The sequence below is a fragment of the Vigna unguiculata genome, chromosome 11, assembly GCF_004118075.2.
Source record: "Vigna unguiculata cultivar IT97K-499-35 chromosome 11, ASM411807v1, whole genome shotgun sequence".
Lineage (NCBI taxonomy): Eukaryota > Viridiplantae > Streptophyta > Magnoliopsida > Fabales > Fabaceae > Vigna > Vigna unguiculata.
In genome coordinates, this window is record NC_040289.1 from 39,646,615 (window position 1) to 39,671,338 (window position 24,724).

At 30.8% G+C, this 24,724-nt stretch overlaps 4 protein-coding genes across 5 annotated transcripts; 1 reads left to right on the plus strand and 3 right to left on the minus strand.

The window, feature by feature from the left end:
* Positions 1-1,241: 1,241 nt before the first annotated feature.
* Positions 1,242-3,047, minus strand: LOC114168747 (proline-rich protein 4-like). Its single transcript, XM_028053661.1, has 2 exons — positions 2,758-3,047; positions 1,242-2,654 (listed from the first exon to the last, which is right to left on the minus strand). Exons 1-2 carry the CDS (start codon positions 2,924-2,926, stop codon positions 1,648-1,650), a joined length of 1,176 nt encoding a protein of 391 aa, XP_027909462.1. The 5' UTR covers positions 2,927-3,047; the 3' UTR covers positions 1,242-1,647.
* A 3,959-nt stretch (positions 3,048-7,006) lies between these two features.
* On the minus strand, positions 7,007-10,226 carry LOC114168464 (translocon-associated protein subunit alpha). The gene is made up of 8 exons (XM_028053288.1): positions 10,057-10,226; positions 9,240-9,401; positions 9,088-9,138; positions 8,790-8,878; positions 8,011-8,088; positions 7,707-7,910; positions 7,454-7,525; positions 7,007-7,353 (listed from the first exon to the last, which is right to left on the minus strand). The coding sequence occupies exons 1-8, from the start codon at positions 10,124-10,126 to the stop codon at positions 7,303-7,305; spliced, it is 777 nt and encodes a 258-aa protein (XP_027909089.1). The 5' UTR covers positions 10,127-10,226; the 3' UTR covers positions 7,007-7,302.
* A 5,265-nt stretch (positions 10,227-15,491) lies between these two features.
* On the plus strand, positions 15,492-18,382 carry LOC114168706 (transcription factor bHLH121-like). 2 transcript variants are annotated; one of them, XM_028053614.1, is made up of 6 exons: positions 15,492-15,617; positions 15,741-15,825; positions 16,519-16,634; positions 17,062-17,189; positions 17,282-17,737; positions 17,840-18,382. In XM_028053614.1, exons 3-6 carry the CDS (start codon positions 16,535-16,537, stop codon positions 17,984-17,986), a joined length of 831 nt encoding a protein of 276 aa, XP_027909415.1. In that variant the 5' UTR covers positions 15,492-15,617; positions 15,741-15,825; positions 16,519-16,534; the 3' UTR covers positions 17,987-18,382. The 2 variants fall into 2 exon arrangements, with proteins under 2 accessions (XP_027909415.1, XP_027909416.1); XM_028053615.1 differs by lacking the exons at positions 15,492-15,617; positions 15,741-15,825 and adding an exon at positions 16,132-16,351.
* A 2,464-nt stretch (positions 18,383-20,846) lies between these two features.
* On the minus strand, positions 20,847-21,627 carry LOC114168709. Its single transcript, XM_028053618.1, has one exon. It carries the CDS (start codon positions 21,395-21,397, stop codon positions 21,014-21,016), a length of 384 nt encoding a protein of 127 aa, XP_027909419.1. The 5' UTR covers positions 21,398-21,627; the 3' UTR covers positions 20,847-21,013.
* Between the last annotated feature and the right edge of the window lie 3,097 nt (positions 21,628-24,724).

Sequence of the window (24,724 nt, forward strand, 5' to 3'; positions counted from 1 at the left end):
ATTCAAGAATATCATTTTAGAATATTTGTCACAGATGTCACATTTTAATAAAATTAATGGGGTTTAAAACCAAAAAAAATTACAAGAGTTAATAAATCCCATGAAAGTTTATTTATTGTTAATAAATTTTTCGAATTTTGTTTTCATTTATTTGTTAATTTAAATAGTAAAAAAATGTTTTAAATTTATTTTAATCTCTCAATTTTGATATTTTTTTTCTTCTACGCCTCATTTGAAAATATTATTTACTTTAAAATTTTTAGATAACTTAATTTATTAATATTTATCAATTTTATTTTTTTAATAAATAAATATATGTAATTTAGATTTAATTTATTAATAAAAATAAATACAAATTTTAATATTAATAAACATTTAAAAATTTAAAAGTTAAAAATATATAAACAATATATAATTCTATAAAATTTGAAGAAAATAAAACAAATTTATTAAAAATGATTACCTATATTATTAACAAACATAATAAAATTAAAAAGTATGTTCAAGTAAAAAAAATGTAATACTTCAAAGACTTAAAAATTATATATATATATATATATATATATATATATATATTAATAAATTGTTTTTCACGTAAACATTAAATGATAAATGTCAAATTTAATTTCATACTAAATAAATTTTATTATTAATTTTTTTATAAATATATTTTTTGTTATTTCACATAATTAATAGAAATTAAATAAATTTTTCTAAATGATTTATATATAGCATTTTATATTATTTTTAACATTAGCGATATTTTGATAATCTCATTTTTTTAATTATTAAATTTTTTTTAATATGTCACATCATTTAATTCAATTACAAATTTTCATTCTCTAATCTATTTTAGAATCATCTCCTAATCCTTTAAAAAAAACATCAACTTCATCCTCTAATCATTCTCATCTCTTCCTCTTCCTCCCTTTCTAATCCTTCTTTTCAAGAAAAAGAACCTAAATCTCTCAAATCCTACTAAAATAATTTTAGTTGTAGTGATGTCAATAATTAATATTTTTATTAAGAAAATCCAAATTATACCTCCAGAGAAAATAAAAAATATATAAATAGTATTAATACCTAATATATATATATATATATATATATATATATATATATAATATTTATATGGACATTTGTCTTATCCTTCTCAATTAGTAGAGCACAAGGTGTGTCCATATTTCCTAAATTTGTTACAATTTTGCATTTTAAGACTTTAGTTAGGCAATAAAAAAACATATTAAAGGTTGTGACTATTAAATAATCATATATAAATATACATTCTTATTCTCTGAAAATGACATAATGAAGGTTTAACTATCCCATCACACTGCACTTATCTACACCAGAAATAATTATTGAAGGACAAATAGAATATCTAGGGTTCCCCTAACTTTGCTCATTCAAAACAACACCTTATCACACTCAAATTCAAATAAACATTCCAAACTCGTCGACCAAATGCTCTATTTTGTTTTCTCTATTCTGGCTGATGATTTTCTTCACATCACATCCTTCGGAGGCTTTATTAGCAACAATATAGACTTCCTCAATCCTTGATCATAGGGAAAGCACGTAAAAAAAAAAGACAGAAAAACATGCACGCATTGTAGACCCAAGAGTAATCTAGCTCTGCGTTATAGTTTAAGGATGAGATGAAGATGGGGGAATCGGAGGCCATTTGGGGTGATGGAAAAAGTGCTTTGGAGGGAGTTTGGGAAGAGGTGGAAGTGGCTTGAGTGGAGGAAGTGGGTGTGGCTTAAGTGGAGGAAGAAGTGGATGTGGATGTGGCTTGAGTGGAGGGAGAAGTGGATGCTTTGGTGGGCATGGCTTCTTTGGAACCGGTGGGGGGAGAGGCTTAACCGGTGGTGGAACAGGAGGCTTGACCTTTGGTGGTTTTGGTGGTTTTGGTGGAAGAGGAGGTTTAACCTTTGGAGGGCATGGCTTTGGTGGTTTTGGATGAGGTGGCTCCTTTGGTGGACTTGGTTTTGGTGGTTTTGGGTGAGGCTTGGGAGGTTTTGGATGAGGAGGCTCCTTTGGGGGGCATGGTTTTGGTGGTTTTGGATGAGGCTTAGGTGGTTTTGGATGAGGAGGCTCCTTTGGAGGGGATGGTTTTGGTGGTTTTGGAGGTTCCTTTGGTGGGCATGGTGGAGGCTTAACAACCTTAGGAGGAGGAGAAGGTTCAACAGGTGGAGGAGAATACACAGGTGGAGGAGTATATACCGGCGGAGGAGTATACACCGGTGGAGGATGTTTATGGAAAATCTTCGGTGGAAGCGGTGGAAATACTATCGGAGGAATGGTGATAGGTGGATGAGGAGGAAGCTTAGGAAAGAGAGGGTGGTGCTTCCAGAAGAAAGCCGAAGCACATGTCTCAGAAGAAAACTTGAGTTTTCCAGAAGGACGAAGTGTGTGTTTCTCAACACCTTTTGACTTGATCACAATTTTGGTGCTGAAAGGACCATCATGGGAAGGACAAGGAGCAGCTGAAGCACTAAGCAACTGAGCATAACACTCTTCTTTCAGTTCATCACCTTTCACAATGTCATGTGGAAGAGACACTTTGAAGTTTCCATTTTCGTCAACCTCACCAACCCCTCTCCTTTCAAAGTCCCCACTTTCTGCTTTGCACTCTACTGTTACACGTAGTCCTGTAGGAAAAAAAAAAAAAAAACAATGCACGTTGTTATACTACAAAACTACAAAACCCTACCAAATTTATACTATGCATATATAATGTTTGTGATAATGTACCTGAGAAAGCCTGGCTAGTTTTAATATTTTTGGCATTGCAGTCTGTGCATTCTCCGAGTCCAACTAGCTCCACTGTACTGTGGTCGCCATAGCAGAAGCCTAATACCAGAAATGACAGAGACAACCAGAAGCACAAAAGTGCTCCTTGGCGCCGGGTAGAAACCTGCATGAGGAACTGCAACCACAGTTCCTGATGAGTATAATAACGATAGAGAAAACAATAAGGTACACACTTAGAACTAAGAAGCGATTAAGCTTCTATGGTGAGAAGTGTGAGTATACTGTTTGATTGGAATGCTTAATATATAACCCTCTTGGATGTTATTTCACCGACACTGAAATTAAGAACTTCACATGGGTGCACGGGACCAATATCAGTGGGATCATCAGAGAAAAAGACGATAACGTGCACACACCAGTTTCCATAAACAAATTACTATCTAATTCATTCAATGCATGGTTTCTCAACCGCACAGCCAAACTCGTATCTTTATTTGAAATATCTGTCACAACCTACTCTTAAATGCCACTAATAAATGCGTTTTACGTTACATTGCTAAATGATTGCTGTTTTGACAGAAGAATTCCAATGTTTTCTACTCATGAAAGGATGAAGTTTTTTGCGGACAACAGAAGATTAACGTGAACTACTGAAGTCAACTGTTTCTTTATCTCCGTACCGCACATTCAGAAAATTTTGCAGAAGTTTGATCGTGAAAACTGTGTTGTTCCTGCCACTAGGATAGAAAAAGAATAACATATAACATCATCAACACTTACTCCCGTGGTTCTTCACTTTTGTTGCTGGAATCATCACAGTGAGCCTCTGAATTATCACTTTATATTTTCTTTTACAAATTTATTTAGGCTAACTCATTCATAGAAGACGAGATTTACATCATAACATCATTTTATATATCGAAAATTTGTGTATTTTAAACTTTCAAACATTTTTGTCCTCAAATTATAGATGTATATGGTTTTCTTAATCTAATGACGTTAAATTTTTGTATTTGTTAAGCAATTTCAAAATTAACATTTTCAATTGAAACATGTCAATTTAAATAATTTAAATATAAGGTTAAAACACTTTGACATATTCAACAAATTTTAATTCAATTGGATTAAGAACTAAATCAAGTCTATTCTCAAAATTTGAAGTTCAAATTACATCAAATCAAAGTTTGAGATAATAATGAATTCTAATTTACTATAAAAATTTAAGAATTAAAAAAATATTTATCGCTTCAAATTGTTTCCATGGTTTTGATATAAATTTATAATGACTTTAGTATAAGTTTATAAAAGTAGTTGTTTATATTTATTTAAAATATCAATCGTACAATGAGTAAATATTTTACAACTAAACAAAAGGTGGTTAATAAACACAAAATTAAGTCCAGACCAGAGGAGTTGGATTTTTCTTCATCTCATTAGGAAATTGGGTATCAAGAGATAGTTTAACAGCTATCAACTTTCCACACCGATAAAGACTTCACGAACTTATAAAATTGTTTAAAAATTATAGAAAATATGTATTTTAAAAAACGATTTAAAACTATTAAAATTATTGATTAAAAATATAAGGAAGTGAATATTTATTTAAAAAATATATATGAATATATAGGAGTGTCATTATATATAGTGGGTTTATTTTAAAATTAAAGAGAACATAATTTCAATTCTAGGAAAATGATTTTGAATAGTTAATTAGTATTATTAAACAATATATGCATGTGTATGCCAGATATACATATATAATAAGTGTATAACATTGAAATCTAACTTTTGTTTAATCAAGGTGGCAAAGTTTTGGTCACGATCTTATATTTAATAGCCGTTTTTCCTGTTTTTTAGGGTTCATGTCAATACTCCAAAACATGCACTTCTATCTCTTTCATTGTTTGACGAGGATACGTAATTGATGGTTTTAGGTGCCTATAATTAATTCAATTTGTGTCCAAAACATGGAGATTTCAATCAATTTTAGAAACAAATGTGACATTTTGCTTGTTGCCACCAAATTAAGTATTGTTGGTGGCAATCACTTTTTACAAATAGGCTTGTTAATTTTAGTATCACCTTATTAGTGCCTAATCACATCCTCCAAACATCATCATAAGTATTTTAAATATGAGCATTTAATGATTACAATAAGTGAATGGAGCAATGGCATGTCACAACTTTTCTTTAACGATTATAATTAAAAGAATTGCTAGGCTGTGTGCATATGTTGGTGTGATTAATCGTTATATGAGCGTTTATTATTTAGATTCAACAATAATAAAACTTGAACTAGCATCACCTAATAAAATAATATTATCTTCGATTCATAATATTACCATAATAATTTGATATGAGAAAAAATGAAAATAAAAACATTTAATTAAAAATAATGCAAAAAATAAATTGTTTTGGCACTGTGTTTACTATATTGGAAGATTTGTCTTTAGAATCGAATCCAATATTTTTATATTATTTATTGATTATTTGCAAACCGAAGGAATAAAATATAGTGTTGAAAATTTTATAGAAAATAATTTAAAGGTTTAATTAGTCGGATGATATCTACTATTGTTCGGATATGTTAATTTGATAGTTGTTTTGAAATTTTTTAAAAAGGTGTCAACTAAGTCTCAACTTTTGAAAATATGCATTAATTACATCTCTTTCAGAAAAAAAAAATATATGAACGTCTGGTATTGATATCTAAAATGACTTAATAAATTAAGTATTGATATTTATATTAATATTAAGTGGTAAAAGTCATTAATAAAAGTAATGGCGTTAATATTTTTTGTCTTAAAGTGACTTAATTAAGACACTCCTTCAAAAGTTGAAACTTGATTAACACATATTTAAAAGCAAGTATCAAATTGACACATATGAACGAAAGTGGATATCATCTAACTAATTAAACATGATTTAAAAGAATAGTGTTAAGTTTGAAAATTTTGCCAAACTTGTAGAACTAAATTCTTTACAAATTAAAGCATGCAGGGTGTATAGATTTCATTTTCTAGAAGTCGAAATCTATACCTCTTTATTAAAGTAAAATAATAAAAAAAGAATAACAATTTTAAAAATTTTGTGAATTTATAAATTTCGGTTATTTAGTAAATGAAACATATAGGTAAATAGGTTTCAATTATCTCAACAACCGAAATTTCAAAACTGATACTACATTTTTATATGTTTAATTTGCAAAGCATAATTTAATAAGTTGATTTTGTAGACTTAAATTATCTTCAAATTCGTGTATATATATATATATATATGATTAATATATTTTATTTAAATTAATATTTAGAAAATCTTTAATTTTTTAAATATTTTTTTATATAAATAGGAAAATATATTTAATTTTTATTTAAATTTAAAAAATTAAGATTGAGACAGTGTTAGAATGAATGATAAGTTTATTGATATTATAATCTGAAGTATAACTTTTTTAAAATAAAATAATTTCAAAAAGTTATCTAGTATTATATTTATCTCTAATAAAAGAAGCTTTTTGTTTTTACAGTATTTTGTTATCTACATCTCTCGTTTTTTTTTTCTTGTGTACCTACTTCCTCTGCTTCTTTCTTCTTCTTCTTCTCCATCAAATAGAGTTGTTAATGAACATGTATTCATTTTCAAATAGAATGAAAGAAAAATCAATCAGAATGAAACAGAGTTCATTAAATGTTGATAACGTGGTTGTTTGATCAATAATTTGTATTAAAATATATTCCAAATTTGCATTAATTATTGAAACATATCAATACCTAAGCAATTGCATGGTGGTGAACCATCCATTTTTTTTTCAGTACGGATAAAATTAAATGTTTAATTAGCAAATATTTACCTTTTTTGGCTGGAAATAAAAACAATTGGAGAAAGATTTTTTTTTTACTTTATTTATATCGCTATTATTTGTTGACTTATGTTTTAATTGAGTTGAAGACAAGTAATTTGCTTCCAGGAATCAATTTTGAAAATTCAACTTCAACATTATCCTTAACACGAAAACTGGTTTAGGAAGAAACCCAACAAACTGCATTAAAAAACCATGATTTTTTGTTTCTTCCGCATTGTATTGCATTTTTTTTTTCGAAACCAACGAAGATTTCACCTTTCTTGTTTTTCCAAAATTTCGCGTCATCCAAAATGTCGATTTTATGTTGGATTAAAATCAAAGATGCCAACTTTGAAAGGAGTGTTCTTGCTAACTTATGTTCTACGGTTCCAAAGAGTAAACACAAAATGTACGTAAAACAAAATGAACATTATCTAATAAAAACTCTGCCACATCGCAAAAGTCGTATCATTCCTAACTCAAATCCCTGTTAGTTTAGAAAAAAAAAAAAAAAAAAAAAAAAAACTCAACTTCATTCGAATGTAGAAACGTAAAAAGTCTTAAGCTACAACAGAAAGCTAGATCTTTCAGCCAAAATTTCACAGCTACTTCCTCGTGCTCTCTCAAACTCGAACCTAGTCAGTAACATGATTCTGTATTCCATGGCACAAATCTTGTGTGGCTGAACGTGAGAATTTGCTTATCTACTTCTTCTTCTTTGACTTGCTCGACAGAGATTGAGTAAATGCAGTTCCCTGGGTGTCAAAACAAAGGGCAGAACCATTAGTGTTACATTAAAGGTTAAAGCATCAAACATGAAATCCAACAAGTACAGTACAAGGCATAAGAACAAACCTGTAGCCATTCATCAGTTGAGGCATCTGTAGACCTTGTTCCCACTTCAACTTTTGGAGCCCTCTTTGTTTTCTGAGCAAACATGAATCAGATTATCAGAATTGTGATATCATGTCATATATTGTAGTTAGCAAATAAAACAAGTACAAAGTCTCGGTATAAATCAAAACAAAATAGAGGGTGACGATTTTATGTAGCAAATAACAATGCATCCTTGAAAGCACGTTATTTGAAAAAATAATGATTTTAGTACCTTGGAAAGGTGTTGTATTTGACCATGAATCCATAGCCCCAGAAGGACAAGGAGTGCAGCACCCAGTGTAACAAGAAAAACAGATTCCATGCTAAGAAAACCACCAGCTTCAGCAACTTCAATGGTGCCATTAAAGAAGGTGCTTTGGAATGGATGATCATCTATCTCATAAATAATAGTGCCCACAAGATCAAAATTTCCAGGCTGCATAACAGAAAAAGTATGCATAATGAGTATAATAGTCTCCTGTGATGCTTACTCGTTGAGAAACTAAAAGCATTGACCTTTGAAGCCATAATTATACCTGCATGAACTTACTGACTGCAAATAGATATGGGAAAGTAGCCTGTGCTGAGGCTGGTACAGAACCATTATTGAAACCCTGCAATTAAAACAAAAGATTGAGTTTAAAATATTCATGCAATACCATTTGCTGAATCAGAATAGGTTGGAGTGATACTGATGTAACACTGATGTAATATCATATATAACTGTTTCCTTCACATTGTGAATGTACGAGCAATGAACTATTAACCATAAGTTCCACGTAATTGGTTCATGATAATTCATTGTTCCCAAATACACTTTTAGATGGTTGGCTATGATCTAAACTGACAAAATCATACACATTAACTAATGTTTTATATAGGGAAGAACAGGAACTAAAATAAAAGGAAATGAAAATATCACAAATACATCCCATGCTCCCTTTCAGCATACAAGGATGGAAGAATCAGATCTATGCATCCAATCTTCATACACAAATAAAGCAATCCTTCTCATGCGAAGATTAACAATTCTAGCATTTTTAAACCTAACTTTGTCAATGATTTATCTTCAAATTCTTGTCCAGGCAAACAATACATACTTTATATTTTACAACCCAGACTATTTTCATGAAAATTTGAAATTCTCTTTCTAGAACAAATAATAAATAACATATTTCTATTGTTGATTCTAATTCACTAGAATATTCATCAATTTTTATCGAGCATAACTAATCCTTTACAGTAACACAGGCAGTGTAATCCTTGATCACAAATAAATAACTACGTTTTATTTGGATAGTCAGCAACTTATTACCTGGGTACTAAGATTTTGAACCAGGAGACGGTGATCAAAAGGAAGGTGAATACTAGCCTTGATTGCAATAACATTCAAGCTTGAATCCCCTGTTTCATTCCACACAATGAACAAAAATAAGCTATAATCTACTAATGAACGAATAACGTAACAGAATCACAATACATCAATCAGGAAATAATGTAACAAAATCACACATGAAAGGCTTAGTATCAGTGACAAACACAAGAGTTAAGAATGTTAAGCATCAAATTACAAACTAAAATACAACATTGAGTGTCAAATTTGATTGAATTACCATCATTTTTAACACCAACAAGCAGCTCTGACTCTTCTCCAGCTGTTATCACTACAACATATTACAAGAACAAAGAAATTCAACCCACTATCAAACATAGAATGAATTATGAACCACATTTTGTTTGGTGCACTGAGCAGTATGATTCTTACATCGTGCGCTATTTTTTGGAAATACACTTATTGTATCAATTCCTGGAGCGGAAGAGAAGGTCCCATCACCAAAGTCTTGGGTATCATCACCAACAATGCCAATATCATTTGATTCTTCAATGGTATCCACAGCATCATCGGAGTCTGACTGACACCTAGCAACTAAATAAAGAAAAAAAAAAAAAAACATCAAATCATGGTCGTGCACAAAAGGCATGAAAACATGGGTACCAAACTATTTGAGAGATCCAGTGGGGAAAATAAAACAAATAAAACAATGAATAGCAGAGTGTATACATCGTTCTGCCACTAAAAAAGATACCAATTTTAACATCCAAGTATCATAAGCATCAAAACTTAAAGTGCATAGAACAGAACCAGATTCCACATAAACATTGCATTACAACATCACTTCACCTAGCTTATGTATTCAATTTCAAATCTACCGAAAAAAACACATATTTTCGATAATTGGCTCAATCATTAAAAGAATGTAAATGTCAAGTGTCTGATTGTAAATTGCCCATCACTAAAAAAACAATATTTTCATTATCTCTAACATCAGAGCAAGAATTAAGAGTAAAAACAAACGATTCCAACAAAGATCAGAACCCAGAAGATTCAAAATTTAACAATCCAATAGCAGATCAGAGTTGAAAAGGGGAGCTGGAAAGGGAGTAATTGGGTCGGCAGAAAAAGTAAAAATAGGATCTTTTCACATCAATCCAACCAGAAATCACGATAATTGTGACATGCAAGGCAAGGAAACAAGGATAGAAGGTGAAATAGATCTAGATCTAGAAACAAAAGTGCAGACCTTGGAGAAAAGGGGAAGCGAAGAGGAGAAGGGCGAGAGAGAAAACCAAAAATTTGTGGATGGAGGCCATGGTGGTGTAGGGCTGGAGTTGGTACCAAATTTCAACGTGTGAAATTTCAACCCTGAAACACCAGATTTGTAATTTGTAATGGGGACTTCCAACAACGATGTCGTTTACATGTGGGTCATACTCTATTAGCTTATATGTCTTAAATACTGTTTTTCATTGGTTGTTTCACGTGGCACATGCTGACTCACTTAGTATTTTGTGCCTATGCATAAGATAATTTATCTTTTTTCAATGATTTATTTTATGATATATGGTTAATGATTACTTTATCTAATATTGTGTTGTTCATTTTGTTATTCGTTGAAGTAAAAAATAAATAAATAAGCATCTATTTTTTCAAATTTGAAAAAAGTGATAATTTAGGTTCGTTTATCTTTATATTTTTTTCTAAATCATAGTTGATTTTATTATAATTTTCTAAAACCAATTTTTCATCATTTAATTAGATTTGTAAGTTGTTTAATATTTTAAAATTAAGATATAAACAACTTTTAAAAGCTATTATATTCTAAATTGTTGTTTAGAAAAAATTGCTACAGAAGGAATGTTTATTAATTAATAAAATTAATTTGTATCATTAACTATAATATTTGAATATAGCCACATAATAAAGTACTAATAATTATAGTATTTTTGAAAAGTAAAATCCAATAAATTATAAATATAAATAATTCTTTTATGGTCAATCTTTTTCTTGCTATTTGTTTAATTTTTAAAAAATAAATATATTCAAATAAAAACTATTAACAATTAACAATAGATAACATATAAAAATCACTTAAAGATAATTAAAATACACATATTTATTGCCTACAAACATCTTTTACAAATACTTGTTCAATTTTTATTGGGAATTTTATTAACAAAATATTAACGAATACAATTTCTTTTTTCATTCTTAAAAATATTACATAGTCTAATTTTAATTTCTCTCTACAGTGAAATTTGTGGGATTTTCTTACTTGTGATTTAATTAAAATATTTGTGTATTATTTTTGAATTCAAATATTATGAGAAAATCATATCTTTAAATGTTAGTTAATATGTTATGATAACATTATATCAGCTATTATTTCCTGAATGAATGTCTCGGTTTAATATGTATTAATTAATTAATGTTTTGCAATGGGATGCCTTATAAAATTAGTAAATACCTAAATAACTCTTAGAGATATTATTAGGCTAATTATCAAGTTTTTAGTTGGGTCTTATAATATTTATTTTGCTATGGTGCAAATCCATTTGTTAAAATAGTAGATTAATAACACTGAAATAACCATTGGGTTGAGATGTGATTAGTACTATTCTCTCTTTTAATAATGATAAAGGGGTTGTTAGTTGGTTTGAATTATACTTATATATTTTAAAATTATGATGAACGGCATTTATATCCATAGTATTTTTTTTAATACGAACACTTTTTTTATATTTTTAAAAATATTGGTCATTTACTTTAATATTATATAAAACAATATTAGTGAAATTTAATTAAAAAATTATACAATTACAGCTTACAGCTTTTAAATTTAACAAATCAAGTTGTTTTTATTAATAGAAAAGGAATTATTTAATGGTGACAAAATTGCATTCACTGCTCGTATAAAGATTTTTATATAAAATAAATATTCACATATCTTATATCATAAATAAAACGATCGTTAAACTCTTTATTTTATTTATATTCATACGTGTATTTCTTACAACATATTTATATTTGTAGTATAATATTATTTAAATACAATAATAAGTTAAGAAACTTAATCACACATTTATTTGTATATTAATTTTTTTTTTCAAAAAGATCATTTTTATAAGAGAATCCATGATTGAGTGAGAATATAATATTTATAGACATAGTTAATATATAGTAATTAAATAAATTACTTTTTGCAAAAAGAAATATTAATTTAAGTTTTACTAATAAATTATTTTTGGAAAAAAGAGATAAATATCACTCTATTAAAAGAAAGAAGATAAATGTCACCTATATGAACTTTTTAAAAAACCAGTGAAAGGAAATTATTATTATTTCATTAAAATATAATGAATATATATTTTTTAATTAAAAAAATTGAAAGGTATTTAGGATGTTATTTTTAGGGGTGGCAATGCGGGCCGGCCTGCATAAGGCCCACACAACGCGGGCCGGTCCGTCCCACTCCGCATATTTTATGCGGGCTGAAAACATTGACATGTCCTACATACTCTATGGTCCGCAGGCCCGCGGGCCGGTCCGCTTTTTTTTTTTAAAAAAAAAATTTGTGATAAAACTTTCAATGTTTAAAAATTGGGAAACTTTAAGAAGTTCACAAAATTAAGTAAAGACTTTGGGGAATTAAATGATAAATTGATAATTCAACATTTTCATCATACTCATACTCTGACATACACAATGTATTCTTTAAATTTTAGCACATTAAAAATTACATAGTACGTGTCTTTTCCAGTTATACAAGAATTTGAAACGTTAATGCAATAGTCCATAAAAAAAGTAATTAATATACACAAGTGCAAGTTTTTTTTTTATGAGGCTTGCGGGCCGCGGGCCTGTGGGCTCACAACCCTGGCCTGCCCCGCGTTTTTTCTACGGGCCTGCGGGCCGGGCCTAGGCCTAATTGCCATCCCTAGTTATTCTAATACAAATTTAAATATTTTAATTTGATCTTGATTTTAAGATCTCATTTGTTTTGCATCGGTATCTTTGTAGAATATTGGTTGAGTTTTAAACTTATATTATTATTATTTTCTAACTATTTTAGGGGTAAGGTTTTACCATAATAACTAATTCATCTTAAGCTAAAAATTTTATCACTGTGTGTGATGTTTAAATAATGACTTCAAATCGAGTGAGGGTTCTTTTAATTGTTTATATATAATAAAATACATTGGAGTATTAACATTTCATATTCTTTATTTGTTTTTAACATAGACTAACATATCATCTAGTGTGTATTTGTTCCTTGACAAGCTTTAACAATGGATCTATATAGGATTGGATGAGGGTAGCAAAGATGTTGAACTTTTAAAACGTTAACGAGTAAAGTTCGTCAATCGAGTTTCCTTAATTAATGAATACCTTTTGACTCACCAATTGGCTATGGTGATCGTGACAACGACTCAACATTGATGTTGAAGTATTCATTCATAAATGTGAGATGTTAATAGACTCAACGAGTTTATACTTCAAGATATATTTTCTTCTCTTGCTCAAACAGTCTCCCTAAACAAATCCTTCTACAACAGTGATAATAGTCCATCTTACATCATCAGAACTTTATGACGAAGCTCCATTTGTTCATGCTTAGGTTGAGGCGTTGCTTCATCCTTTGGCGATTCCTCCTTTTTTGATCTTGGAATCCACCACATAATCTTGAGCCTCAACTTTATCCACCTTTCTAACTTTGATGTTTTCATCCTCATTTGGCTTAACCGTTTTTTATGAAACATCACGTGGTCCTAACTAGACTATTTCTTCATAAGGTATTGTACATACTAACACTCTTTTGTAGTATGACCTTAGTTTATATGATACTTGTACCATTTAGTTGGATAAACAAAAATGGGAGATTAGGTTGTGGGAGTTATACTACTTTAAGATTAAACCCCTTTTAGATGATGACGTCTCAACTGGAACACATGAGGGTGTAATTTTCATATTTATTGATGTGCCTTATCGTAAAAGATTGTTTTGTGTTTGGGGTAAATAAAGATGAAGGAACTTTCATCACTTATTTCCTTACATTGGAGTTTCCTTCTATAATGATGTACCATGCTACTTATTTGAAGAGCTTGTTCATGTTGGCATGTGGGACAACGTACATCGTGTTAAGGAATTTCCCTAAAAAGAGTCCTACAAGTAGCATGTACACAATTATCATTAACTATAGGTCGCGGATGTGAACATACACTTTAACAAATTAGCTAAGTATTGTAGAAATGAATCAATATATCCTTGTATGACATTGTGTAAAAATGTTGAGGTGGCTATAAATTGAGTTGTGAATCTTCCAAAGAGAGTGTCAAATGAATTTTTTGAATTTTTGGGCAGAGAATAGTACCATTCTAGGGTTGGTCCCTTGAAAATAGTTAAAAAGAGTTTGTAGTGTGCTCTTAGTTCTTCGGAAAAAAAAAAGAAGAAGTTAACTTGGGTTAAGTATGTCTTAAAGTATTCATTTAGGTCCCATGATCCATCACACTTTTTAATACAATGTCACCTCCACTTTGTTAGATGTTAGGCCTTCATGACCTCTTTATTGAAAGGATGAAAATTAGACAAATATGCTTTTATCGATTCATTCAGCATGGATATTGGAACAACTATAACAAGGTGTTGTTGATCACATGTTCGTGATTCCTTTTATGGCGAGACCCCTCGAGCGTGATTAATAAACTGTCATTGTTGGTTTGTTTAGCATATGTGGATTGATTGTTAGACTAAAGTTGTTGTGTTCATGTCTCAATTACAACCCTTTGCTACTAAGTATTGTGTTGATCGTCCCCATTCTCAATAGGTTTTGCTATTGTGGTTGGATGATATCAAGTGACCTATTTAGTGCATTGAGTTCGGGTCTGCAAGTTCGACTCAAAATAGTGTGTATTATGATATAGGTTAAACATGACAAGTTACTTGTTGAGAGCTTTCAATTTGACCTTAACTCAATCTTGTGCTAGTTTTGCAAGGGTTCCATGACTTTAAATTTGTCATGCATGCTAGTTATTGAATTTTGAAGATTTTCCTCATTTTTTTTGAAGAAAAGTTTTCATATGTGTCTTGAAGGCTCCAATAATCAATGGATCAAGTTAGGATATGATGACAATAACAATGCAACAATTATACTTATAAGTATTATAATACTTTTGATATGAGTTTTACCTAACCTAACAGTGGATGTAAGATACTTTTACTTGAAAGAAGCGTGGTTTTTTTCCAAATGGAAAAAAAAATTATTATAGAAAATTGAATTTGTATAAAATTAATTTCCAAGTTGTTGAGATCGGCTATATATATACTACTTTAAAAAGATTTTCCAATCTTTAAATAAGAATTAAAAGAGTTATTGAATATATAATATAAAAAGTGAATAATAATTTAGTAAGTATATCCTGTTGAATTAATATATATTTTTAGGTTTTTAGATCCTTTTATTAGTTACTTAGTGTTTGAAATTTGTTACGTTATCATTGGATCATAATGTCAATATATTCGAATTGTTCAGATAAATATTGTTATGTATGTTTTTTATTAAATGTAGAGATATAGAAGTATAATAATAATTATTAACACACGTAATAAACAGATTATATATATATATATATATATATATATGTATTTTGTTGATCATAAATTTGGTTTGCCATGTGAATTTTATATGAGCGAGTCTCACTTATATTTGAAAGGTTAAAAACAAGACGGGGAACATTGCAATCCCTACAAAATTCTGTAACCAAACCCAGAATTGCGAAATACATCAACCCTAGGGAATATGCTTATGTGGGTATCTCCACTGTAACACAACCCATTAGGAATAGTAGAATGCAAGCGACATTTACACTAAAAACAATGTCAGTGACTTGCATTTCTGATTAGGAATCGATTCCTTTTTTTTTTCGTCAGGAAGAGACAGCAAGGGAAAGTGAAGAACAGTAGATTTTACCAGTGGATTTAGCAAAATTGTAGATCATCGAACATAGATAACGAGGTAAAATCTCTGATCATACTTTCTCTATCTAGCTATGTTATTTTTTTTTATTATATAACGTTCTTCACATATCCTTTTCTGAATTCCTTCCATGAATTCGAGCTACTCCGTTCTATTTTTCAACCCAATTATGGGTACAGCATTTTTATCTCACTTTGTTGTTTACATAGGATTTTGTCCTGTACTCCTGTTGCAACACTATGCAGTAAATTGATTGTACATTGTGAGGTATTGTTTAAAGGAACAAAGTGACTCAGTGGTTGTGCTTTGTCTTGTAAGAAAAATTAAGTTAAGTTTGTCAATTACTTGTACTGTCTGATAATAATTTCAATGCATCTTGTCATTAAATCATTTTTTAGCTGGTGGCAGTAATGCATGTGGACAATTTTCTGTGTTCCTAGATCCTATTCTTCCTTAAGCAGTAACTGAATAACACTAGTATTGAAATAAATGAAGAAAAGTAAAAGCTCTCGAGAGTTGTTGAACTGGAATGACTCTACAGGAGTATTAGCTACTGAGAATTCAGGTCATACTTATATAAAATTAAGTGCCTATATCCAAACAATGTGTTGAAAACTAAAATACTTGTATTATTTTTGATAATTTTGGTTTTTGTTATTCTGCTAAGCTGAAATCAATGATAGAAACTTTGATTAAACTAAATTTCTGAAACTTATGTATCCTCTGCCAAAGGTCTGAAGTTGAACCAATGGATTGTACAGCTGCAAGAAGGACACAAAAGGCTGACCGAGAAAAGCTAAGGAGGGATCGACTCAATGAACAATTTGTAGCGCTGGGCAACATTTTAGGTAAATCAAATTTCACAATCATCGGTGAAAAAATTGTCAATTTTTTATGTTCGTTGCTTTTCCTGACTTACTACTAAGGATATCCAACTGCCAGATTCTATTTTGTTGAATGACCAAATTAATGATAACTAAACCGTTGTAACCAACAGTGCCCAGATTGTATTTGTTATGGAAGTGTTAGCATCGGTTTGTATATTGTTAATGACTTTAGTTTTGGAATAGAACTGGTTGGATTTTAATTATTTTCAACCACATGTCTCAGAGATTACTTTGGGTTATACATATGGTGATAGTTGTGATAGTTTGGATCTAACGAGTTGTTCCTTAGATATTCCTTAAAATTTATCCATGTGTTTGTCACTTGACGAGAACTGTTAAAACGGTACTTCTACTAAATTACTCTGCCTGTGACGATTCTGAAGTGCAGATCCTGATAGGCCCAAAAATGACAAAGCAACCATTATAGGTGATACCATTCAATTGCTAGAGGACCTTACTTCTCAAGTTAGTAAACTTAAAGATGAATATGCTGCACTAACTGAAGAATCTTGCGAGGTAATATTTTCTCTTCTTGCTTTAATGAATCACCATGATGCTTTTGGAACATAAAATAATCAAGGAAGTAATGATATTTTATTAATTTTCAGTTGGCTCGCGAGAAAATTGATCTTAGAGAAGAAAAGACTTCTCTTAAATCGGATATTGAGAAGTTGAATTGTCAGTATCAGCAACAGCTCAGGACTGTGTCTCCATGGACTGCAATGGATCATTCAGTGATGGTAGTTCCATCATCATATCCATATCCAGTGCCAATGCCAATACCTCCTTCTCCAATTGCTATGCAGCCATACCCCTTCTATGCTAATCAACATTCTGCTATTATCCCTAGCCCTTGTTCAACTTATGTTCCTTGTTTAGTCCCTAATACCCTTGTTGAACAGCAATCCATCCAGCACATAGCCCCACCTCTTCATCCAGGTTTCCAGTCCCACATGTCGGGTAAACAAGACTCCAGAAACAAATGCAAGGAGAGCATGGTTGAAAAACATGAGGATTCAAATGATGTCACTGCAGACCAGACTTACGGGTCTTCTGCAGACCAGGTTAGTGTTGCTTTGCTTTCAAAGAAATGTTGTAACCTATAGGCTATAGCTGTGATAAAAGAGGTATGGATTCAAGTGGTGTTTGTGTTGTGGGTTTTGTAGGACTTGCCATCTGGGAAAATAAAATCTAGCGAATTGTCAAGGAGGCAAAGCAGTTGCGCTGAAGTGAGTTCGTTAGGTAGGTGCTCTTCATCTAGTAGTGTTCAGGAGAGTTCATCAAGTAGTGTAGTTCACGAACACAAAGGCTAGTGAGTGAGAAAGGGAACAATCTGAGTCAAGTGCTTATTTCTTTGGAATTGAAGTCATGATGGGGTTTCTCCGGTGTTTAGCTCCTACTACTGCCCGGAGGTACAAGACCCTTGTTTTCTTGAAAAAAATCACTTCTGACTTCTCTCCGAGACTAGGATTTTATTAAAATTTGGATTAAATACTATATGAATAAGCTTTTCCTTGTGGGTAAAAGCTTGTCAAATCTGGTTTATATACCTATTCTTGTAAAAAATTAAAATTGCAGCCGAAAAACCTTCCAACTTGATTGGTGTGGCTAATGAATGTGTAGGGTTTGTAAATCACTTCACCTCTTGACCTTTGACCGGAAATTGTACTTATATTATGAGAAATGCTAGTTATACACTCTTTCTAATATACTCTGTTATTGTATGAAATTTGATAAAAACACTTAAAATTGTGTTTATACTTAGTTTTTCCTTTATTTTTCTCTCTTAGAAGGAGCATATGGAAAAGTCTTTCCAAAGATGCCTTTGATTCTTCTTAATTTTCAAATGACATTTAATGAAACATTATTAATTTTTGTCATAAATTTTAAAAATAAATACATGTCATGTACAACTCAGTGTAACTATAAATAAGTGATCGTTCTGACTAGTTAATAATGACAAGCTTGTCGAGATGTGGAAAAATTATAAAAATGGTGAGGTGAGATTGATGATCTGATGAGAGAGATAAATATTCAAAGTAATACCATAACAATTTTGTAGAAATACTATTTAAATAGTATAACATCATAAACTACACCGTTGGTGGTGCTATGTGTTAGTTAGACCACGTGGCAGTAAGAGAGTGGCCCCCACTCCGGAGGTATAGAAGTGTTTAAGAGAAATAAATAAATTTAATACAGCTGTTAAGAGACCCGTGGTTATTGTAGATTTATCATGAACAGGTAAACGGCTATCTTTCACCATGATGCATTGAAATGAACTAAGGAGCTATATATTGTAGATTTATTGTGAAGGGAGATCAGCTAATGAGCTAACTTACTATCTTTCAGAGTTGTCATTGGATTCTTGACTGAATCTTGAAATGGTTGTAAACAATAGAACTAATGCCAGCACGCAGAAACACACTTTCTTCACGTTTTCTCTTTTTGATCATTGAGTCAAATTCAAGTGTTTTGCACAGTATTCAAATCTATTTGATGGGTTATGTTTTTTTGTACTAGACTAGAAGTAAAAGCTATTATTGGCTTTTCTTAGGTAAGTGGAAAATTTATCTAGCAGTGTGGCTGAAATGAGAAGATTAGCCTGATCAAATGCTGAGAATAATAAAAGTGTACCCACTGCTACCAGACACAACTGTAATATATATTGTTGCTTGTGATATAACGAAATTCGAATTTGGTCTTTCGTTCCTTTGAAAATAAAAGGACAAGAAATATAAAAACTATATTACAAGAGAGTACATTATCGTTACCAATATTAGAACATTATTGTGCTTCCAGAATGTATGATTTTTGTGTTGTGCTGCTAATGTAAGTATTTTCTGAATACCATCTGTTATAAAAATTTATCCAAATGATTACACTTCATTCTGTTTATGTAACAACGATAAGAAATAAAACAATTAATAACATGATTGATATAAAAACTAAATTTGTAAGCACTTATAGTACAGAGAAAAGAACAGTGGTTTAACAGAAGTTGCACTCAAAGAATATATGCCAAAGCCATTCTGATATCAGAAGCTAAAGAAGCTTATATAAATCCTAGAAGACCACTTAGTGTGCTTATGATATGGTATAGTTCTTCTCTGCAAGTCGCATTGATTGAGAAAAAAAGAGAGAAGAATGGGATGGTTCTACCCTAAGAAAAGTGCAGAATGGAAGCAGGAACTCACATTGACAGAGCAGACTATGGAGACTGCTTCTCTTTCTGTAAATCTTCACTTATTTGTGATATTTGGCATTGTCCTTAGCTTGTTGTGGCTCTCCCATTACACCACCTACAAGTCTCAGCAGAATCACATAGCCCTTTACGTTCAGTTACTCTTGTCTCTTTCGCCCATCCTATTGATACTCTTCTTGCTCTCATATTCCATCTGTGGAAGGCTCAACTTTTGCTTCATGCCTTCGACTGCGGTGTCTCCCTGGAATCTTGCGGCTACTATCGCCACTGTTATCACTTTGTTACTGATCTTTATTTTATTCTAAGTGGTTTTTAGGATCTCTCAGACAAGGAGACAGAAACTCCATATGGTATTACCGCACAACTCAAGTATGAGGAAACTTTTGTCGGAAATTTTATGTTCTTTGTTCATATTCAAGTCATATACTGATAATTTCACTGAACTATTTGCTGATATTCTGTATGTAAATTAATTTGAAGTCCTCTCATTTGTGAAAAAAATGGAATTTGATCTCCATGCAGCAATTCAACGGTTTGTTTTTGCTATCTTTTTCTTGTTCTTTGTGTTGGTAAGATTTATGAAAGCAAGACAAGTTAATTTAGCAGGACATAAAATGAATTGCATTCTTTTTTCATTATGCAGTAACTGGTTATGCATTCCATTTGTTTCTCTCTTCAAATCTCCGGTTGAAGTTGATACGCAATAAAAGGGTAATGTTAAATTCAAATTTACCCAAGCAAAATTTTTTAATTGATTTGAGAGTTTCCATAACTAGTAATGATTAAAAAGAAATTGGTACGAGTAACCAAACTTGTTAAAAAGGTTAAGGAATTTATGAATCGTGACATCGCTTCTGTTTATAGTCAACTTGAACTGCAAATAACGTAACCTTATTCAACAGACTTATCTTTAAACACTGAAAATCTAGATTTCATCTTTGCCATCTTTTAGAAGGGACACATAAAAATGTGAAAACACATTGAACACTTTCATATATTTATACAGGCATCATCACATCTGTATCTACATATTTAAGAATTACAGTACTCAAAGGATTTTTACACTAACTCTTAAGTTAAGAGCAAAAATAAAAAGACAGAAAAGTAAAACCAACCTATGGAGAAAATTTTCAAATCACACAAACCAGCTATTAAGAAAGTTGGATTGGTATCGAGCCATTATGAGCAACACCAGGATCAAAGCAGCCACACCCCATGGAGAGCTTCCTTCTGAAGGGCCCTGGTGGGTTCTCCTGCTACTCCCCCACGAAGCAGAGAACCAATCTGAATTCTCCATAGAAGATAACCAACGAACTATGAGTATTAGCACCACTGGGGTAGCAAATAGTACCCAACCAAATTGTTCTTCAGCAGTTTCAACAACTTCTTCATAGGAAAAGTACCATGAAACGGCAAAGAAGAGGAAGATGAGTGCTAAGATTAACAGAACAGGGTATGGCAGGGGATTCAGAGTGAATCCATCCAAAACAGAAGAGGTTCTGCTTCTGTCATAAGCCATTGAATTGGATGGTCTTTTGGGTATTGGAATTCAGAAGTGAGAAACTTAAAGGACTATTTTTTACTTGTGGAACCAAGTTGTAATAGTTTGATTTTTGGAACTGATTGATAAATAAGATGAACAAAGTGAAGACAAGAGAGGTAGTGTCAGCTGCAGGTACAACAACATGCTGAACAGTTAAGAAAAAGAGTGATAGAATTTACTTAATGAAGAAGGTTTATGCTATTGGCATGCTCCAACATACCATGACAAATATATGCTATTTTTTCAGTTTTTCAATTAATTGATTTTGACCTGATTGGTTGGATTGTAAATGGCCATTATGATGAGCCTTATCCCATTTTGCATGATAAAGGAAGATACCTTTCCGTTAGTGTCAACCACGATCTCACCAAGGAAATTTTAATCAAATAAGTTATACTAAAAATATATTCAAACTAATTTTTTGAAAAGACTGGTTTATATTTAGACATAGTAATTCTTTACAAAAATTAGTGTGACCTTTCTATCTTGTGAAGGAAAACCAGAATACCTTTCTATCATAAAATGGGACAACACTTACATTAACAAGAGCGAGATTAGTGAAAGATATAACAGTTGTTTTTTCTAATGTTATTTGATAAACTATTTTTATTATGATTTCAAGATAATTATATTAAAATTTAATAAAGGTGTCATTCATAATAATTAGTGTAAAATATATTTACATGGTGTAGGTGCATCTTTTAATTATTCTTATAATCAGGTTAGTTTTAGTTTTATTTATTTTACTAACATTAGAGCTTGATGTGAATGATGTTTTCTAAAACCAAAACTAGTGTGAAGTTTTGTAAATTTTGAAATGTAAACACTTTACTACTATTGAGTATGTAAATAAATCATATTTCGGCAAAGTTTTATAATCTGCAACAGTACTTTTTTTTGCACTTTTAACCAGTTTTGCATGGTCCATTTCAATGCTGATACTGATACCACATTAGATTGGACCAGATATACTTATCATCACAAAAAAATAATGGAGCTAGTGTGGGGACATATTAGGTAATGGATGATGAAATAAGCCATTACCTGCTATAAACATACTCACACTTTTTTTCCCATTCATCCCACTCCTCTTGACCCTTTCTCTGTCTATGATCAATTTTTTTAGCAAAATCAACTCTTTCAAGTGTTGCTTGAGATGACATTTTAACACCAATTTCTGGTCTTTTTGGGTTGGATTTTTCTTCTGTACAAAGTTCTAATAGTTGGTTTTTTTTGTTCGAGAGTTAGATTATAAAAACTATGCAAACTGTTTCCTTTTTCACTTACACAGAATGGCCACTTCAGAAATGCTTGAAGATTATTCAATCATAGAAACATTACAATTACTCTGGTAAAGCATCACTGCGTAACATACCATCGTATTACATAAAACATCAGCAAAAGTAAAAATAACATAAAACACAACACCATTCATCGGTTTAAGATTGTTTCACACTTCTGAACACATGTTTTTTTTCTGATGCACCATCTGTAACACTATCTGTAACAGTAGCAGGCATACGTACAGTGACAATACGGTGGTTTGAAAGAAACAACCTTTGTTCTTGAAGTTCCCAACAAGGACAACAGAAGCAGAATGAATACTAGGAGTATTAGTGCGACAAAAGGCGAGGTGTAGTTGGTTTCTTCTTCTTCTTCTGGTTGACCTGAGAAGAGCTTTGGTGCAGACAGAAGAAACAAGGCCAGAACCAAAATCAGAACAACATTGGGAGTACGAGCATCACCATTCCTTGGTTTATAAGTGTAGTAGTAACCCATTGAAGCCCTGAGAAAATAACAGAGAAATGAAGGTTTTTTATGGAAGAAGGGATTCAGAATGATAAAGTCAAAAGGAAGGAAAATATTGTAGTTGGCATTATTTGTCCTCTACACACAATTTGGTACGCATTTAATGTTTTTATAATATCAAATTACGTGAGAATGACGATATTATCATCAACTACCACCTATTCATGATTTTCAATTTCTCACAAACAAACAATTCTGTGAGCATGTTTGGTTTGAAAAGAAAAAGTAGTTCTTTATATCAGATTCAGTTGAACCAAAAAGATCAAATCTGATTTCTGTATGTTCATATGTTTCTTAAGATTTTTGTTTTCATTACTGTAACTTTTTTCAAACCATAGTTGTATACAGTATTTTAAACACGATGTTAGTTGGTTGACTTTAGATGGTAAAATTCTTTAGCTTTTAATTTATGAAATCGACCATATGTGAAAGTGGGTCGTGGCTTTTTCTTTCTGTACCCGTATAATTTCAAAGTGCACCTATATAATTTTCAGAATGGTCATAAGAGTGACTTTCAGATTATCTATTTTAAAAATGATTTTGAAATATGAATTTCTGAAAAGGGTTCCTAGAATAATCTTTTCAAAAAATATATATAAAATACATTTAGCAACAAAAATTCTAAAACACATTAAATGCATTTTAAAATAGGTTTTTCAGAATAAATTTCCAGAATATAAATTTATTGTTTAATAACATTACAAAAAGGTATGTTATGTTTTATATTATATTTAATAATATAAGTATAGCTAATTGATTGCTTTGAAGTGTGGCAAAGATGAAAAGTTCTTAGAGATTACATGAGTTATACTTAAGAACCCACTTTAAAAAAGTGATTTTCTTTTATTTGAAAGTAGAAAAAGAATCAGAATGTAAAATAGAGAATGTCAAGGGAGTGAATTGTTTTTTCAAAGTCAAAATAACATTATCTTTGCATAAATCTCTTAGTGATAATAAAAGCATGCTATAATTATGCTAAATCAACTTTGTGGACGAAAATATAAAAAGAGCATTATCAAATTCATTTTTAAATACAAACACAATTTTAAATATAAATTTATGCTTAAACCATTTAATATTAAGTGCAAATAGGATTTTAAAGTTGTTAGTTTCTGTCATTATTAAAACCCTTTCATATAAATAGAGTGCTCTTGAAGAAATAGTTCAACAATAAATACATCACATATAATATAACCCATTAAAACAACAAAACAGTAGAAAATATAACTTGTTACTATAAAGTTCGGGTGGCCTTGACCCGATCCAAGTTCAGTTAATACAATTAGTTATTATTATTTTTCTGTTATGTTATTATTATATTATTATTATTATGATATATAAATATTAACGGATTTAATGAATGAATTGAACCTTATATACTCACAGGTTTTATTAACTTAAACATCAAAAAGTAGTTTGCAGGTAGGTAAGTAGATCTCCTATAAGAACAAAAATAGTTTAAAAATAATAATTTTGAGACAATTATTCGAATTT

What these genes read in the sequence shown, in the direction of transcription:
- LOC114168747 (XM_028053661.1), bottom strand. Translation starts at nt 2,926, where the DNA reads ATGCAGGTTTCTACCCGGCGCCAAGGAGCACTTTTGTGCTTCTGGTTG. An exon ending in AACTAGCCAGGCTTTCTCAG is followed by an intron (nt 2,655 to 2,757) that starts GTACATTATCAC and finishes TTTTTCCTACAG; the next exon opens with GACTACGTGTAACAGTAGAG.
- LOC114168464 (XM_028053288.1), bottom strand. Translation starts at nt 10,126, where the DNA reads ATGGCCTCCATCCACAAATTTTTGGTTTTCTCTCTCGCCCTTCTCCTC. An exon ending in CGCTTCCCCTTTTCTCCAAG is followed by an intron (nt 9,402 to 10,056) that starts GTCTGCACTTTT and finishes TTCTTTATTTAG; the next exon opens with TTGCTAGGTGTCAGTCAGAC. An exon ending in AAATACAACACCTTTCCAAG is followed by an intron (nt 7,526 to 7,706) that starts GTACTAAAATCA and finishes ATGTTTGCTCAG; the next exon opens with AAAACAAAGAGGGCTCCAAA.
- LOC114168706 (XM_028053614.1), top strand. Translation starts at nt 16,535, where the DNA reads ATGGATTGTACAGCTGCAAGAAGGACACAAAAGGCTGACCGAGAAAAG. An exon ending in AGCGCTGGGCAACATTTTAG is followed by an intron (nt 16,635 to 17,061) that starts GTAAATCAAATT and finishes TCTGAAGTGCAG; the next exon opens with ATCCTGATAGGCCCAAAAAT. An exon ending in TAACTGAAGAATCTTGCGAG is followed by an intron (nt 17,190 to 17,281) that starts GTAATATTTTCT and finishes ATTAATTTTCAG; the next exon opens with TTGGCTCGCGAGAAAATTGA.
- LOC114168709 (XM_028053618.1), bottom strand. Translation starts at nt 21,397, where the DNA reads ATGGCTTATGACAGAAGCAGAACCTCTTCTGTTTTGGATGGATTCACT.